Below are 18,130 nucleotides of genomic sequence, written 5' to 3'. Positions count from 1 at the left end.
TCAGAAGTTATAGTTCAAGAAGACAGAAATTTCCTTACCAAATGATTTTTTTCTAGCAAAGTTGGACATAAAACAAATTTCCCTAAAATAAATCATGTTTTCTTTTATTGTTTCTATTAAATTTATTGGGGTGACATTGGTTAAGAAGATTATATAGGTTTCAAGTATACATTTCTATGATACATGATCTGTATATTGCATTGTGTGTCCCCCACCCAAAGTCAAATTGTTTTCTTACTGATGTTTATCATCAATAGTTTGATGATTTGGTTAAAAGAAAAATAGTATTTTGGTAGCATCCTAAGAGTGGTGGGTCAATAGTAACTTTGTAATTGCAGAAATGGGAAATCTTATATTCATAGTCACTTTTACATTGGCCATAATAACTACTTTCCTGTTTTTAAGTAATATTTAAGTATTATTCTAAAAATTAATCTCATCAGTTTATGCTCTCCTAATATCTGCAGCATTATTATTACCCCATAGCCTCCTGAGAATTACAAGATAGATAGATGTTTACACTATCAAAACTGAGGCAAAATTATTGGCGTTTATTCTCTAAATGCTTATCTCTTTTTTTCCTCAAGTATTTTTAGAGATAATTGGAATATTTTTCAAATGCGTTACTCATCCTATTTTATGTGGATAAAGCTGGATTTGATTATAACATTAACTTTCACTTTTCTCCTAGCTGAGAGGCCTAAGTACACATTTGATTTCTCAGAAGAGGAGGATGATGATGCTGATGATGATGATGACAATAATGACTTAGAGGAATTAAAAGTTAAAGCATCTCCCATAACAAATGATGAGGAAGATGAATTTGTTCCTTCAGATGGCCTAGATAAAGATGAATATACATTTTCACCAGCCAAATCAAAAGCTACTCCAGAGTAAGTAATGAAACAACTGTTACTCAATTGTATGGCACAGCTTGATTAGGCATCCATCAAAGACCTTACTGTAAACTTTGGATAAGAAATTGTTATTCTAGGTAAGATCCGCTTCATGAAGCAGTAAATTTGGTTAATATTGCAGCTGTTGACATAACTGTTGCTATAGTTTTAGAACATAGGTTGGCAAAATTTGTTCCATTAAGGGCTCAATAATAAATATTTTAGGCTTTGCAGACCATATAATCTCTGCCACTACTATTCAGTCTTGCTGTTGTGGGAAGAAAACAGCCATAAACAATATGTAAAAGAACAAGTGTGCGGTTTCCAGTAAAACTTTATTTACAAAAATTGGCAGCAGGCCTGTGGGACATAGTAGTTAATAAATCTTTAGAGATAGGAAGTTTAGTTTTCTTTCCTAATTTTGGCCTTGATTTTTCTTGCTTCTGATGAGTCTGAACACTAACATGACTAACATGTAGGATGTGAAGTGTATGAGCTATTTTTTAAGATTTTTTAAGAAGTATTTTACCACATGCAGTCTAAGATAAAAAATAGGATTATTGCCTACTCTTGTGCATATTAGAAACAAATGAGAGAACAATCTTTTGTTCTATGATTATAATCGTGCAGTATATGCTATATATAATTTGTCAAGGTTGAAACCAGATATTTAAATTACATTGTGGTGTTTAATTTTTCTTTCTAACAGAAAATCTTCACATGACAAAAAACCTCAGGATTTTGGGAATCTCTTCTCATTTCCTTCATACTCTCAAAAGTCAGAAGATGGTATGTTCATTTTGTCTTTTCATTGGTTACTTATATTATTGCTGTGATTTAGTGGGGAAGAAAAAGAAACAGTAGATAACTCATTATGTCATGATTTAATTTCAGGATGTTTTTATGACTAGATATCTTTTCTTTTTAACATTCTTTTTACATTTTCCTCAATGTAATAAGGTGTATTTACCTTTCCTGAGGTTATTCCCAACTCTTTGGTCAAAGTAGGCATTATGGAAGCACTTAGGTAGATAGGCAGATGCTAACCAGTGTGAGTGAGTGTAGGGAGTACGGGTGTAGAGGGGGTGTTTTAATGAGAGAAAAAATGTAGAAAGAAAATTTTAAAGATTGAAATCTTATTTTCATGGCAACATGAATGTATACATGATAGTTTTTTAAAAAGTTCCAAGGGTAGCAATGTACAGATTTGTTTTACTAAGCCAAAGCAAATTTAATCAGGGTGTATATTTTTTTATGACCCATATTTTTGTGTGTGGAATTTTTAAGATCAAAACAATCTGGTTAGACTGAACTGACTGTCTTGACTTTTTAACACACATAGATCTTGTACATGCTCTATACGTATAGATAGATTTGCACTTTTTTGTTGTTGTTAATCCTCACCAGAGGACATATTTTTGCATTGATTTTTAGAGAGAGTAGAGAGGAGAGAGACATGCATCAATTGGTGGTCTCCCAAACATGTCCAGGCCTGGGATTGAACCTGCAATCCAGGAACATGCCCTTGACCCGAATCGAACCCGCAGTCCTTTGGCGCACAGGCCAACGTTCCAATCACTGAGCAACACTAGTCAGGGCCAGATAGATATATTTACTACTCTCTTACATTTGGTCATTATTACTTTAATTCTTGAAATGGTTAATAGCATTAAATGTGTAGATACTAAAATAATAGTGAGAGTTTTTTCGTATCTCACTTTAAAATAAATCATCAGTATTTATTTTTGAATTGGTCAGTTAACTTTTAAATGTTTAGCCTTTGGGACTATTAAAAAATTCATTATGCATTTCTTTACTGTTTTAAAACAGTTAACATTTTTGAAATATGTTATATTTTTTATTTTCAGCTGTTTGTATATTGTGGATTGTAAGATCAATTACCTAGCTAAAAAGAAATCATCAATAAAAAGAATCAAAGTTTAATTATTAAGTGGTCCTTACAGAATCCCTTTACTGAAAAAAAGCTTTGTAATTTTTAGATTCAGCTAAATTTGACAGTAATGAAGAAGATTCTGCTTCTGTTTTTTCACCAACATTTGGTCTGAAACAAATAGATAAAGTTCCAAGTAAAACAGCAGCTGCTAAAAAGGGTATGTACTATATTTGATTTTTGTAAGCATTGCATAACCATGTAGTTGATGTCAAAGGAAATTTAATATAAATTGAAACTAGTTGCACTAGGATTTCACTAGGCTAGTTGTCAAGTATAAATGTGTATAAAGAGAATCCCTCTTGTTTTCTAACCATGTGAGGTAATTAGCAATGATTTTAAGACTGTAATTATAATAAAATAATCCCATGCATTGATACTAAAGATAGTATAGATAGTAAAGTAGATTAAAATTTTATTTTGCTAGTAGCCTGACTATATTATCTATGCAGGTCATGCCTTAACTCCTCTATGTGGAATGATTGGTCAGTTCAGTTGGGGTCCTCTTTTTCTTTGAGTCATAGAATGTCTTTCTTTTCCTTAGCCTTAAGATTGTCTATGAAACACTAAGTTGATTCATGAATTTGGTACTAGTACTAAGGTACATACCTTGGTATTTTTAAAGAAGGTATTAGTGCTTTGTGTTTAAAAGATAATTGCTACTTCCACAGCAAGTAAACAAACAGTATGGATTGTCCCTTCAGGATCTTAAAAATGCACAATAGACAGCACTATTATAGAAACACATGTATTAGATGTAACAGAACAACAACAAAAGTCCCTACTTATTCTGAATGTACTAGTGAGCAATTAGGTGCCCTTTCCTTACCAGTTCAGTGCATATGAGGCATGTCTATATTTCTTTGCCTCGGGACTTTCTATTGCTATGCTGGAATATTAACATTTCCCCATGCAGCCACCTCTGTTATTGAGGAAAGCTGGTCTGCAAGTATCTTACTGCTCTTGACCCTCTGGGATATGTCTTCTTACATATCCCAGAGGGTCAAGAGATTCTTCTTGGGATTAAGCTCCTAGATTGATGACAGGCTTGAATTAATTTACCCATTACTGGCTGCCCTCTCTTCATTGTCTCATTTTTGTACTCTTTTTCCTTTACTTCTCAAATAAATACTTGAATCTTTGTCTTATAATAAGGTGGGGTCTACTTCTGAGGGACTCAAATCCAAACAGGCTCTATAATTTTCCTTTCAGTTTTTTATCTTCATATTAGCATTTTATAACAACCCTGATAACTTGGGAGCCATATCAGTTCTTTGAACATATCAACCTGTTTCCTTCATTAACCTATTCACTCTTATTTAATCTAAAGAGTTAAAGTTTAGCATTAACTACAAAGATGGTGTATCACACCTGTCCTATTCGGTTGTTTTACCTGTAGTTAAACTAGCCTTGTCAGTTGAATGGGAGATTCAGGGACCTCAGCAAGCCCTCAACCTTCCTTCAAAAATACAATTTCCACAACAAACCATTTTAAGGAGAGCATGCTTCATGTCCCTCTCTTAGGGGGGGACTACATAAATTATTATAAAAGTTAAATTCTGTAGCTCCAGTAAGTTTACAGCAAAAAGGCTGCTCACAGTACTCAGATGTCTGACAATATTTGCCCAGTAGAGTTGAAAGTGCCAATTAACACTTGCAAGCCTGGAAACTCTTCTGAAGATAAAAGGTGGTCCCTAGAACAACCTGATAATCCAAGCCTATACTTCTGCTAGGAGCTGCTGTGGCTCTTGTGGTATATATTTCAGCATGAGGACTCAAAGGGGGAAAAGCCACAAAATCTGTGGCTGCCACTGCTGTAAGAGTGTGGGCTCCTCCTATTCTAATGAGGGGGCTTAACATCTCAAATTGGAACTGGGAATACATTTTCCATAAAAGCGTAGGTTTTGTTTTTTAATAGGAATGGCTATGGCAGCAGTTCTCAACCTGTGGATCGCGACCCTTTTGGGGTCGAACGACCCTTTCACAGGGGTTGCCTAAGACCATCAGAAAACACATGTAATTACATATTGTTTTTGTGATTAATCACTATGCTTTAATTATGTTCAATTTGTAACAATGGAAATACATCCTGCATATCAGATATTTACATTACGATTCATAACAATAGCAAAATTACAGTTATGAAGTAGTAACGAAAATAATTTTATGGTTGGGGGTCACCACAACATGAGGAACTGTATTAAAGGGTCGCGGCATTAGGAAGGTTGAGAACCACTGGTCTATGGTTAATATATATTTTTTCAAATTAGATTTTAATCACCAAAGTGATTAGTGGTAATTTTCACATTGACTGTAAATGAAGCTGAAAAATAAAATTCATCAAAACAAGTGTCTTTGGGGCTATTGTCTACTTTTCTAGAATTTTCACATTTCTTTCCATGTAAAAATGCCAAGTCTGAATTCCAACTTAATGGGAGTGAATCTGTTTCTATTCCTATAATATGCTTTAAAAGTTAGAACTTAATATATGGTTATACTTGGGTTATAATTAATATGTCAAATAGTTTTTTGTCTTGACTATACTGTATTTTTTACTGCTTTTTAAAAGTTATTGCTTAATTCATTTTAATGGCCCTTATTTAAAACATCTCACTTGAATTATCAAAAGGCAAATTATGCATAATTAAATAAAAAGCATTTTATCATCTATGAGAAATTGTTTGCCTCTACATTGGCACCAAGTGGAGAGAAACCATTTTATTACTTAAGGCAACTCAATTTTAGATAAGCTGTAAGAAATTCCATTGTTTTAGGACTCACTTCAGCTTGGTTTGTTGGTAAGTACATATTGATCTAAGCAATGGAAATTTGCTTAATAGGAAAGCCATCTTCAGATACAATGCCTAAGCCCAAGAGAACTCCCAAACAGAAGAAAGTAGAGACTATGAACTCTGACTCAGATTCAGAATTTGGCATTCCAAAGAAGACTACAACACCAAAAGGTGAGGATTATTTCTGTGTAACCCTCAAACGTGCCACGTGGAAAACATTTAGTCTCCTCTACTCACTGAAATTAGAAAGACTGGGTGTACCTATTTTAAGTTGTTTTACTCCTCAATGAGCAGTTTAAGAATCAGTGCTGAATTAATTCAAAGGGAAGTATAGCAATTTGCATACCTAGGTATGGTTCAAAGACCCCCATGCAGTGGTCTCATTGGAAGTAGTTATTAAAATGGTAGATGAGAGTGTAACACCCACTGGAGTAGGCTGGAGCTAGGACGCCGAGAGCAGAGCTTTTTGCTGATCTAGGAAGTGAAATAGCTGTGCTCAGGTAAGAGATGACTTTCTATAAGGGTAGCTGTTCAAACTTTGATCCAACTGACTGATCGTGTTTATTTTTTTTATTTTATTTCTAAAAGTGGCCGTTAGGATAAGGATACAGACCTATAGGGAAGCAAGAGAGAATAACAAAGTGGAAAAGAAACATTGTGATTGGGGAGGTCAATACTTAAGGTGTGCATGGTTTAAAACCTTTATAAATACACTAGTGACCCGGTGCACGGATTTGTGAACATTGAAAAGAAATTAATTAGAAGGTGGCTGGTGTGATGGGCTGGACATGTCTTGGAACCAACCTCCTGTGGACCCTCCCTGGCCATCAGCGCCATGGCTCAAAAGGTGTCTGCAGAGTGAGTGGGGTCCCTCGGCCTGGCCTGTGGGAATCGGGCCAAAACCAGCCCTCCGACATCCCCTGAGGGGTCCCGGAGTGCGAGAGGGCACTCTGCAAAGCTGCTGTTGTACAGGGTGTGGATCACAAATGCAAGTGTGCAGTAAACCAAATTCGGGTCCGACAGTCCCCCAGCAACAACATAACCCACTGCTGATGTGGAATCATGCTTTCTCCTCTCTGGTTTTGGGGTGCATCACCTGAGAACCACCACTGCCAAGTCACGGCAGCTACTGCGTTGAGGGTATGCCCCTGGTGGTCAGTGCACGTCATAGCAACTGGTCATTCCACTGTTTGGTCGATTTGCATATTAGCCTATTATATAGGATGTGCCAATTCATTGATTAATTTGATCAAGTATCTAGCTATCTTTTCTTATAATCTAGTTCAGTGGTTCTCAACCTTCCTAATGCCGTGACCCTTTAATACAGTTCCTCATGTTGTGGTGACCCCCAATTTCATTGTTACAAATTGAACATAATTAAAGCATAGTGATTAATCACAAAAACAATATGTAATTATATATGTGTTTTCCGATGGTCTTAGGCGACCCCTGTGAAAGGGTCGTTCGACCCCCGAAGGGATCGTGACCCACAGGTTGAGAACCGCTGATCTAGTTGGTCATAGCTGTTAAAGAAATTTTAAAAACTTAGAATTGCAATTTAGTTCCATTTTTTTTTACTCACTGGAATCACTAGAATGGAGAACATTTAAACATTACCTTTTCCTCCTCCAATGATGAGAATAAGAAATTAGGTAGATGAAAGAAAATAGGCTGCATGTGGTAATTCTAGGTCTGAGAAGGAATAAAGATTTGATAGATTATTTCACTGAGGGTTTTATTCTAAGATTGTGCTACTTAAAGTGGGATATGCAATTGGTTGTTACTAATGTGCAATAAGTAAAATTTAGAGTAAGGATTTAAACCTTTAACATAAATTATAACGTATTACATTTTAAAAAATATTGGTCTATGACAAATTAGAAACTAAATTGTTTTTTCATCACAATTTAAAAAGCACTTTTTAAAGAGATTTTCTTTTCAGGTGCAAATATTTTCTTTCATGTATTAGGAGCTTGGTCATTAAAATTTGTCACGAGGACCTTCCAGTTAATTTAAATATATTTGTGAAATACATTTAGTCTTGTCAACTCCAGAACTGAAATGATGCTGACGAATTGTTTCTACATCATTCATGTTAAGAGATCAGAGGATGCCAAAGAAGTAATGTTTTTATCCTTTTATATTGCACTTAACCTTGGGTGAAAAAACCTTTTGTATAATTTTAAGGTAAAGGCCGAGGGGCAAGGAAAAGGAAAGCATCTGGCTCTGAAAATGAAGGTGATTATAACCCTGGCAGGAAAACAACCAGACCACCAAGCAAGGTAATCAGAAGCATCTGTGTAATGCTGGTTTTGTTTAAGATGATCTATAACTGGCTTAGTTTGACTATGAGTATAATGTCTTATAATAACTTTAAACCTAGCATACTTATCCTTAGGGGACTTGTATATGGGTAAAGAATTATCCAAGTCTAGATCGATATAATTAGGGCTATTTCTTGGATCAAGTATGGTATAAATTATATACTATCTAAAATATTACTGTTTTCAGACCAAATAAAGGCTATTTCTTTATTTGATCAGGGCTAATTTAATCTTTATCTTAAATTTTCCCAGTTAGTCTCACCAGAAGTACACTATCTCTATTAGGTTAATGAAAAAGCATCAAATATCCCCCTCTTTTTCTCTGTCGTCCATTAAAATTTTAAAATGCAAACATAGGTGATTTTAGCTTTATGTTGCTTTCACACTGACCTCTTCCATCCAGTTTTCTTCTACACCTCTGGTCCATCTCAGTGACTCTTTTTATAAACATAGTGTGCAGTACATACTGTGCATAAGTCTTGTTTTCCTCTCATGAATTCATAGGTACTTACAAATTAGACAATTTGAATTTTTACTAATCTGGTCATGGTGCATATTTGCTGAGTGATATATAAATTCTGAAAGAAATAAGTAATGATAAGTAATACAAGATTACTAGGGTGGCAAATTATTATACTTAATCCTTTTTTTTCCTTCATGAAAATGAATAAGTAACTGGTCTTACCCTTGAGTTAACATTACAGTTCTAATTTTAAAAGCACCATTATATATAATTCTCAAATGTAAGTGAAGTGTAAGGAATGAGTTCTTTTTAACACTAGTCTTTTCTTAACTTTGGGCTTTTGAATCTATTGTTTTAGAAACTGAAGAAAACATCTTTTGATCAGGATTCAGATGTGGACATCTTCCCATCAGACTTTGCTTCTGAACCACCTTCTCTGCCACGGACTGGTCGAGCTAGGAAAGAAGTGAAATATTTTGCAGAGTCTGATGAAGAAGATGATGTTGATTTTGCTATGTTTAATTAAGTGCCCAAAGAGCACAGAAACATTTTTCAACAGATAACTTGTGTTGTCTTTTTGTCTTCTCTGTCTCAGACTTTTGTACATCTGGCTTATTTTAATGTGATGATGTAATTGATGGTTTTTTATTGTGGTAGGCCTTTTAACATTTTGTTCTTACACATACAATTTTATGCTCTTTTTTACTCATTGAAATGTCATGTATTGTCTGATTGGCTTGTAGTATTGTTATAGACTACCGTGCATTAGCACAGATTTTAACTGTCATGATTGCAGACAACAGACCTGCTTTTTGAAATGAAATTTAAACATTAAAAATGGAACAGCTTTCTGTCTCTTTACTGAAAATGAAAGTGTAGTGAAAGCTCCCACACACCTTTAAAATAAATATATTTTATTCTTTGCCAGGAGACTCCATGGAAAAAGGTAAACAGTATATGAACATAGAAAGCATTGTTAAACAATCTCAATGTACAAACAGAGCCAGTGAAAATACATCACAGACTTGCTAAAATATAAAAAAAAACAACACCCACTAGTGCTTAAATGAAAACTAAGAAACTGACACTTGTATCTGTTAACCACTCTACCACAGCTTTCACTCTGCTTCATAGTGATTGAACAAGGTCAAAGAATACTTATTCTCTGCCCATGCCATGGGAGTTAGTGTGAGCCCCTGGGCATCAAGAAGGCTGGAAAAACCCCCAATATCAGGCATGAGTCGGGAAGGACCCTAGTTACATGGTACAGGTGGTAGACCAGCCTGTTAATTATACCAGAAATTATACCAAGAAATTTCCCTAATGGCTTGTGAATAGGTAAACAAAAATTTACTAACACTGAAAAGTGTTTTTGCCTTGGAGGCTATCATTACTGTAAAAATGTATCTTTTTTTTTAAAAATCGTGTAGTTGTCATTAAACAAGTAATAAACCACTTTTAATTTAAAGTGACATTAACAGTTGAACAATGACATTTGATTAACTGAACTGGCAGTTACACTGATACAGAATTCTCTTCTGCTAGTACAGTGAATTGTATATTTTTACTGGGCAACATGAAATCAAGAGATGCAGTTTGAAGCATCAGAAAGAGCAAGGACAAGCTTCCATACTAACTAAATTAGAGTATCTTTAGCCTTATCTTGTCCTACTGTACAATAATCCCATTTCCTTACCTTGATGTCTTGATTATTCTGTGAAGACAAGACAGTTACCTTTTGAACCTTTCTTAGCTGGACATGTACAGTAGTCTGTTCCATAACCTTGGTGTCTTGGCTATTTTGAGTATGCAAGACAAAAGGAAAGCACCAAACATACAGTATAGAAAGAACAGCCATATTTCTGTATGTACAAAGTCTTTAGAAACTTAACCAGGGCGTAATCATTTTGACGGGGTCTTTGCCATGCAAACTTGAGTGTTCAAAGAAGAAAATAGAAGCTTTTAACTGGTTTCTGGTTGCATGAAATGGCTGATGTTTAGAATTTAAAAAGTTTGTATTTCTAGGTAAGTTAGACAGTGAGGAGTATAGTATATATGGATACATACGAAAACATCTTGGTCCTTCTTGAGTTTTAATATATTTTCAGTCCAAAAACTAAGCAGCAGTAAAAAGGTATTTTTTTTTCTTTCTTGCATTTTAAATCCCGGAACTGAAGGTACTGGGGAATGTTTGAAGTAGCTGGGAAGTGTCTTATTGCACCAGTGGTGACTGACTGACACCGCTGTTTTCCACTGAGCTGGGTGAGATGCTGGGACTGTGCTCTGCTGTGTTCCCACTTGAACTTGGGGTCAAGGGTTCATGTCCTTCAGAATTCTCCAGCATTTCCTGAATGAGAGGTGGCATTGATCCAGGAATTTCCATTTTCAAGGTAATTACACGTTCTGCACCTTTTAAAAAGAGATAATAGGAATCTGGTAGAGATAAGGAGTGAAGCTGCATAACTAGGGATCAACCTTCATCTACTTGAACAAGGCTGAAAATGGTGCTACGAAGGCCTCCCCAAACCTATGCTGATTTCACAACTTTAAAATACGTTTATCTATAGATATGGTGACAATGTTTAAATTTGATAATTCCATGCCTCAGTCAGTTTCAGGAGACAAGATTGGTATGTATTTGCTTAACATAATTTACAACGAGAAGTTCCTGATAACAGAAACAGTATATATTTTGAAAATGAGACAGTTGAAAGGACACCAGTAACCAAAAAATGAAGGAAGTGATTTGAGTAGTAAAAGTGGGGCAAGCATCAATTTGAGGTAGCACTGCACTGTCCAGTGCGGCTATTTAAATTAAATTTGTTAAATACGATGAAAAGAACAGTGCCTCAGTTGCAGCAGCCACATTTCCAGTGCTCAAGAGCCACCTGTGGTTAGTGGCTACTGTATTGCACAATGCAGAGCACAGGATATTTCCACAATCACAGTAAATGTTATTAGCACTGGTTTAGCCAGATACAGGAAATGACCATATTAAGTGAAACAGCCTCACTGTTTTAAAATTAAAGACATCATAATTATAAGGTCAAGCACTGTTTGCCTCTATCCTTAATCCCATGCTAGGGCTGAGCTCAACATCTCATTGAAGAAACTTTAGAAGGAGATCAAGGATTGAGACTATCAAGCAGGTTCACTGTGCCTCGAAGCACTTCCCCGAATGCGAGTTTGTTCCTTGGTTCACCAAGGTCTTCAAGGGATAGCGGATGCTAATGGAAAGGAGAATGACAACATTTGGTACTAGGGGTGGCTACTGAGTTTTCTCGACCCTATGCCAACACTCAACTGTTATAGGGCCCTGGGCACAAGTTTCCATACTAACTAAATATAATTGCTCGAATTGCCCCATAAACTGAAAATCACTAGGCCAAGAATACACCTCTCAGGAAGGCAGCAGTGCCTTAGCTTAGAAGTGTGCGGAAGTAAATCTGCCCATACACAAGAGAGCAATGGCTACACTGATTGAGAGAAACTTCACCAACAACGATCGTAAGTACTATTCGTTTTTCTTGAGGTTTGGATGTTCAGGTAAAACGAGTCAAATTTACATACACCAGAGCATTGTAGAAAGCTGGAGTGAAATGTATAAAACTAGAACATTAAAAAGCTTGCCATATCGTACATTCTCTTTTTCTAAAATCCTCACCCGAGGATATATTCTACTGACTAGAGAGAAGAAGGGGTTGAGACAGAGAAACATCCGTCAGTTGCCTCCAATATGCACCACCGCTGGGGATCAAACACACAACCTAGATATGTGCCCTGACCAGAATCAAACCAGCAACCCTTCAGTACATCAGACGACGCTCCAACCAAGTGAACCACACCGGCCACGGCTATATATCCATTCTCTTGAAAACAGTTTTTCTAATCCTTGGTCACCTGAATTTTAAAGCCCTCATCATCTAAGATTGAGTAGGGTAAAATTTCAGGTTTTCTTTTCTTTGTAAGGGTGGGTACTATTTCATTCCTTTTGATTTCAATGAGAAGTACATGCTAAAACAAAACCAACAAAAAGGCAGCTATTACCAAACATCCTGAATTAAAACATGGGGTTTAGAAAAGCAATACAACCTGCTCAGGACTGCAGGCTCCATGTCATATAGACAGCGCAGACTGGGGACATACCTTTATCCATGCCATATAGACAGCGCAGACTGGGGACATACCTTTACCCACGTCATATAGACAGCGCAGACTGGGGACATACCTTTACCCACGTCATATAGACAGCGCAGACTGGGGACATACCTTTACCCACGTCATATAGACAGCGCAGACTGGGGACATACCTTTACCCACGTCATATAGACAGCGCAGACTGGGGACATACCTTTACCCACGTCATATAGACAGCGCAAACTGGGGACATACCTTTACCCACGTCATATAGACAGCGCAGACTGGGGACATACCTTTAGCGCTGATGCTGCGGAGATCTGTGATTTTCATTAAGATCTTTGGGAACATGTGAGGCTTGTTGGGTCGTCTCTTTCTTATATAAATTTTCAGGGCTTCCAGCAATGGTTCTTGTAGCTTATCTACTTTTGTTGGTTCCTCAAGGTCCTGGCGGTCTAGATACCGGAAATAAAGTTTTACACAATTAGTAGCGGGACAGAAAGTTTCACACTTTCCAGGCTAGAGGGTCATTCCTTGTTCCGACTACATTATGACTTTATTAATTTGATGGTTCAATCACATGTGCAACTTTGAAGATATATGCAACTGCTCTGGGCAGTGATACTTGAAAATGATTGTCCCCCTTGTTGGAGGAAGGCACATTTTGAGGGCTGCTTGCTTTTATCCCAGGGAGAGAATTACTTCTCATGACCAGGAGGTGTCACTACTGAACTGAATTAAAGCAAACCTTGAGCTGGATGGTTATGAAGGCAAGGTAAGTCGTCCCCTAATTAAAGCCATTACTTTTTAGCCACTATGATTCGGCCTCCTGCGAGCTGATAGGGGTCACTACAAAGAAGAAAGCCTTATTTTATCTCGGCCCTCTAAGGGCTGGTAGGGGGCCAATCCAATGACTTGTATTCCGGGCCACTAAATTAGCAAACAGCACACGCAAGTCCCTGGGAACATCATCAAAATGTCCCCAGGCAGTTCATTTTATAGTGTGATGCTACCTTTAAAAAAATACCTGTGGCAATTGGAGAAATAGCATTTTGATATTTCAGAGCAGAAGGATCCCAAACTTAATTTATAACAATATGGAAAAATGCAATAAACCCCAAGCATGCATGCCTGGCTTTATTCACATGCCTTCTTCTAAGTAAAATATCTCCAAAATGGAGATGAAGTTTCCCCCATAAATTACAAGCGCAAGTTGTTCCTGGAATCCCCTGAGGGTTTGCTAGGTAGTCGGTACCTCCACAGATTAAGCAGATGGCACTGAGAAGGCCTGTTTCTGTGTCATCCATTTCCAAAGGCAGGAGCTGGTTGGCAAAGGTGAACACAAGGTCAGTCAGAGGACCAAATCCAGCATTGTGCATCTGAGTTCGATTTAGGGTAAGGCCATCGGAAAAAGTCATGGTGTCTTGTTCTGGGGTATACCTGGTGCAAATTCTAAGAATCTGGAAGGAAAAAAAACAACAACCCAGATTGGATGGATCGTCAACGCCAGCCTGTCCTCACAGCATCAGTCAGCTCTAGGCGGGAGGTAGCATGAGGATTTCCAAGGTGCTCCCACATCCCAGGAGGCGCTCAGCCCCCCCTCTCTATTGTTGAGTGTCTCCTCAAGCTCTTTCATTAAAAGAGTATAGAAGTCACAACACGGGCTAAAGTCATTTTAGAGAATAACAACTAGGACACAAGAAATCTCTGTCTAAAAGTCATCTATTTGAGTCAAATAAACATTTACCAAGGACCTAATTATGTCCCAGGCACTATGCCAGGTGCTAGGGATAAAAAAAATGAATGAGATTCTTTTTTTAAAAAATGAGCTTACAGCCCACCAAAAAGAAAAAAAGGGGGGGGGGCAATATCTACCATGTATAAAATGCCTAGTGTACATCATGTTACACATGCCCTGCATTAAATCTTGCAAACGCCTCGGGGAAGTGAATATTATTTACATATTGCAGATGAGGGACTGAAGCTCAGAAGTGTTAAGCCATGTGCCCAGTGTCACACAGTTGACTTGTGGCTGAATCGGATTCAAGCCCAGGTTAGGCTCCCTCTTGCACTGCCTTGGACACCGCGTTCCACAGACAACTATGACTCAGGAGCAGGAGCGGACCAGCAGGGAGCTGGGAGCTCAGAAGGGAAGCGCCGACGCAGCCAGGACGAACTCAGAGCAGACTTACGGAGAAGAGGCAGCGATCCAAGAAAGCCAGGATGTAGGGGTGGAATGTCTATAGGCAGGAAGCCCGCCACGGTCTCCCAATCCTGCCTGATAAACGGCCCTGCTGGTCCCCCTAGGGCAGTGGTCGGCAAACTGCGGCTCACGAGCCACATGCGGCTCTTTGGCCCCTTGAGTGTGGCTCTTCCACAAAATACCACGTGCGGGCGTGCATGTACAGTGCAATTGAAACTTCGTGACCCATGTGCAGAAGTCAGTATTTTGTGGAAGAGCCACACTCAAGGGGCCAAAGAGCCGCAGTTTGCGAGCCACAGTTTGCCGACCACTGCCCTAGGGCGCCTGCTGCCACGGAGTCGCCTGCTCCCTGCACTGTGCCACCAGAATGCTTTCCTTCTGTACACCGACAATCCCGGCGGGCGTTCCCATGGCCCTGTGGATGCTAACTGCTGGGCAAAGTCAGGATGCTCAGTATCTATGGGCTCAAAACCGCAGACACCGGTCCGGTTTGGAACCGAATGGGAACCAAGTGAGTCTTTGCACTTCAGCACGCTGCCAAGATGTGCCTGCGTGAGCGCTGTCCCTGCAAGAATGAAAGGAACCAGGGCTTGTCGGAAAGGAACGGGAGGCCAGGATTGAGACATCTGCAAGCTGTCATGGCTCCCTCAGGCAGCCAAGTCCGAACTGCAGGGCACAAACACCTCCGTACTGTCCTCCTCAGGAAGGTTCCCCCCCCCCCCCCCCCCCCCCCCGAGAAGCTGAAAGGTATTGGGATTCCGGTGAAGCATTTAAACGATGCCCAGTCGCTTCTCTCCCTAGAAAGTCCAAACCAAAGCCAAGTACAAATGGGCCGTCCAGAGCGGAAGGTGCGTGGCCTGAGATGGAAGAATGGCAACGTCTTTACCAGGGGCCTCCGCCCCAGCCCTGCCCCCCGCCGGGCCCCTGGGCAGCACAGCACCCCCGCCCGCTGCTGGCCAGGCTGCCTCTGGAGGGAAACCGGGGAGCTTCATTTTGTCACAGTGGCAAACACCAGTGCGTCCCCAGGATTCCAACATCCTTTGTTGGAAGGAGGGTCTCTCCTCTGGGAAGAGGAGCGCACAAGCCCCATGCGATGGTGGGAAATAGTCCAGGGGAGGCTGGCAAAGCCGCGGCTGCTGGACAAAGCTGGTCCTCCTCCGGGCGAGAGGGCCCCCACTTCCTGCCTGCGGCAAAGAGGACCGAGTCTTTTCCCATGGCTCTGGGTGTTTCCTGGGAGCACACTGCTGGGCTGCCCCTCTGGGAGGCTGGCTCTGAGCATCTGACATCCCAGAGGCAGAGCCGGGCACTCATCCACCTCCCTTCTGCTCCCTGTGGACCCCGAATCCAAGGCACCGCTGCTCCTGCGGCCGCAGCACGCTGTTCACAATGTTCATCAAGGAGACTTCGCCTTCCCTGCGAAAGTCCCTCCGATGGCGGGTAGTTATCTCACACCCCTAACATCCAACCTTCTTCCTGCGGCCCCTCCTCCTCCTCCCCCTCCCACCCCGCCCACTAACGCCTGGTCACAGTGGCCCCCTTTCTGAGTCTCCAACCACTCGTCGCTGCTGCAGAGCACTTGCCCTTGCTGCTCGCTCTGCCTTTGCCGCTTTTCTCCTGATCTTCACGTGGCCGACTCCCACTCAGAGCACAGCAAACACCGCTTCCTAAAGCCCACGACCTCCTATCGTGCACTATGCCCACAAATCCTTTGCCACGAGTCTTTTTAAAGAGTGTAGCTTCATTCCCCTCCCCCTGTGTGTGGGCTGGACCCAGTGCCTTCATTCTACTGAAGGAATACGGGTCAGTGATGGGTGTGACTTTAGAGACAAAGTCATAAAGGTCATCCTGGCTTCCTTCTTGTTCCCTCTCTTCCCTCTCCAGTTTCAGGGGAAGCTGGCTGACCTGTCATGAGGACACTCAAGCCGCCCCATGGAGAGGGCCTTACATTGCTAACCAGCACTAACTCGCTGGGCAAACACAATGAGCTACTTTGGAAGCAGGCCCGCCAGCCCGTCAAGCCTGCGGCCGATGCAGCCCCAGCCCATGTCGTCTGCAACCTCATGAGAGGCACCGAGCCAGAGCCTCCCAGCTAGGCCAGGTCCCCACCCACAGGGACGGTGTGTGCTGATGACAATTCATGTTTCAAGCGGCTAAGTTTTGTGGCAACAGGTTATGCAGCAATAGATAACAACGACAGCATCCTTGCCTTGAGCTGCGCACACATCTCACGTGTAGCTGAATGCATCTTCCCCAAGTACACGCCTGTGTAACCACCACCCAGATCAAAATACGAATGGTTCCAGCACCTATAGGCTCCTTCCTGATCAAGCCTCCATCACTTTGACGTCTCTCCCTGTAGATTACATTGGCCTGTTCTTGAACTTTAAAAAAATGGAATCACACAGTATAGTCTCTCTCCCTCCCTCCCTCTCTCTCTCTCTCTCTCTCTCTCTCTCTCTCTCTCTCTCTCTCTCTCTCTCTTTCTCTCTCACTCATCTGGCTATTACTCCATGTTGCATCTGTGAGAACCCCCAGGTTAGTGCCTGTAGTGGTGGTTCTTTTTCAGTGCTGTGTAGTATTCCACAGCATGAACCATCACCCAGCACCATCCCTCTCTGAGCTGCCTGAGAAGCTGAGCTCTTAGAAAAAGACTGCTCTGCCGCCTCGCTCCCTGCTATTTCTTTGGCAAATAGGGCAGTGCCGTCCACACAGTAGGTGGCCAATGAATACTTGTTAGATAAAGGAACTCATCAGAATCTCTCCCACCTTGTAACACCGGAGGGGGACATCCAGGGATGTCTAAGTTTTTTGGGGCAGGAGAACACTCAGATTGCTCCCCCAGTTCAGTCTCTGCACTAATTGTGTTTGGCAACTGGTGGGCAGACCGGGATCTGATTTGAGTGTTTATCCTCCAGTGCTTGTGGGAATGTCGAAATCGTGATAATAATAACAATAAGCCCGAGCTGTGCGCGGCCGGCTCCCCTGGCAGCACACAGTACCTATTGTGTGAGCTCATGGGAATGACATTTTCCCCCCGCCAGTCCCGGGAAGGACGTGGGCAGGCGCAGGATCTCGGCCATGGCTCCTGCTTCCAGGCCAGCGCTCCAAGAGCCGTTCTTTTAAACTGTGAAGAGGATTATGTGGGAAAAAGTGGAATAGTATATTTTATTTAACTGACTTAGATCCAAAGTATTTTGGTTTCCACGCATAATCAATATAAAAACCATTAAAGAGATATTGCACATGTGTAAACAAGAGGTCTTTGAAAGCAAGTGTGTATTTTTACCATTACAGCACTTCTCATGCTCAGCAGCCACAGGTAGCTCGTGGCTCCCATGTGGATGAGGAGCACACAGGTCGTGTG

At 40.6% G+C, this 18,130-nt stretch overlaps 2 protein-coding genes across 7 annotated transcripts in view; one reads left to right on the top strand and one right to left on the bottom strand.

Annotated features, from left to right (window-relative positions):
* Positions 1–9,294, top strand: part of TOP2B (DNA topoisomerase II beta) — a 61,563-nt gene extending 52,269 nt beyond the window's left edge. For 2 of the 5 annotated variants that reach the window (XM_036332773.1, XM_036332771.1), the window contains exons 31-36: positions 692–893; positions 1,606–1,685; positions 2,897–3,007; positions 5,688–5,810; positions 7,827–7,921; positions 8,785–9,283. In XM_036332773.1, the coding sequence (XP_036188666.1) occupies positions 692–893; positions 1,606–1,685; positions 2,897–3,007; positions 5,688–5,810; positions 7,827–7,921; positions 8,785–8,952 (779 nt within the window). In that variant the 3' untranslated portion in view covers positions 8,953–9,283. Of the gene's footprint in view, positions 1–691; positions 894–1,605; positions 1,686–2,896; positions 3,008–5,621; positions 5,811–7,826; positions 7,922–8,784 lie in introns of those variants that run through there. The other 3 variants (XM_036332774.1, XM_036332775.1, XM_036332776.1) reach the window with 3 other exon arrangements.
* A 29-nt stretch (positions 9,295–9,323) lies between these two features.
* Positions 9,324–18,130, bottom strand: part of RARB (retinoic acid receptor beta) — a 637,926-nt gene continuing 629,119 nt past the window's right edge. For both annotated transcript variants that reach the window (XM_036332777.1, XM_036332778.1), the window contains 3 exons: positions 13,819–14,023; positions 12,860–13,018; positions 9,324–10,835 (listed from right to left, as the gene is read on the bottom strand). In XM_036332777.1, coding sequence (XP_036188670.1) covers positions 10,639–10,835; positions 12,860–13,018; positions 13,819–14,023 — 561 coding nt within the window. In that variant the 3' untranslated portion in view covers positions 9,324–10,638. The remainder of the gene's footprint in view (positions 10,836–12,859; positions 13,019–13,818; positions 14,024–18,130) is intronic.

The sequence above is a fragment of the Myotis myotis genome, unplaced genomic scaffold (assembly GCF_014108235.1).
Source record: "Myotis myotis isolate mMyoMyo1 unplaced genomic scaffold, mMyoMyo1.p scaffold_m19_p_13, whole genome shotgun sequence".
NCBI lineage: Eukaryota > Metazoa > Chordata > Mammalia > Chiroptera > Vespertilionidae > Myotis > Myotis myotis.
This window is presented reverse-complemented; position numbering and strand designations above follow the sequence as displayed.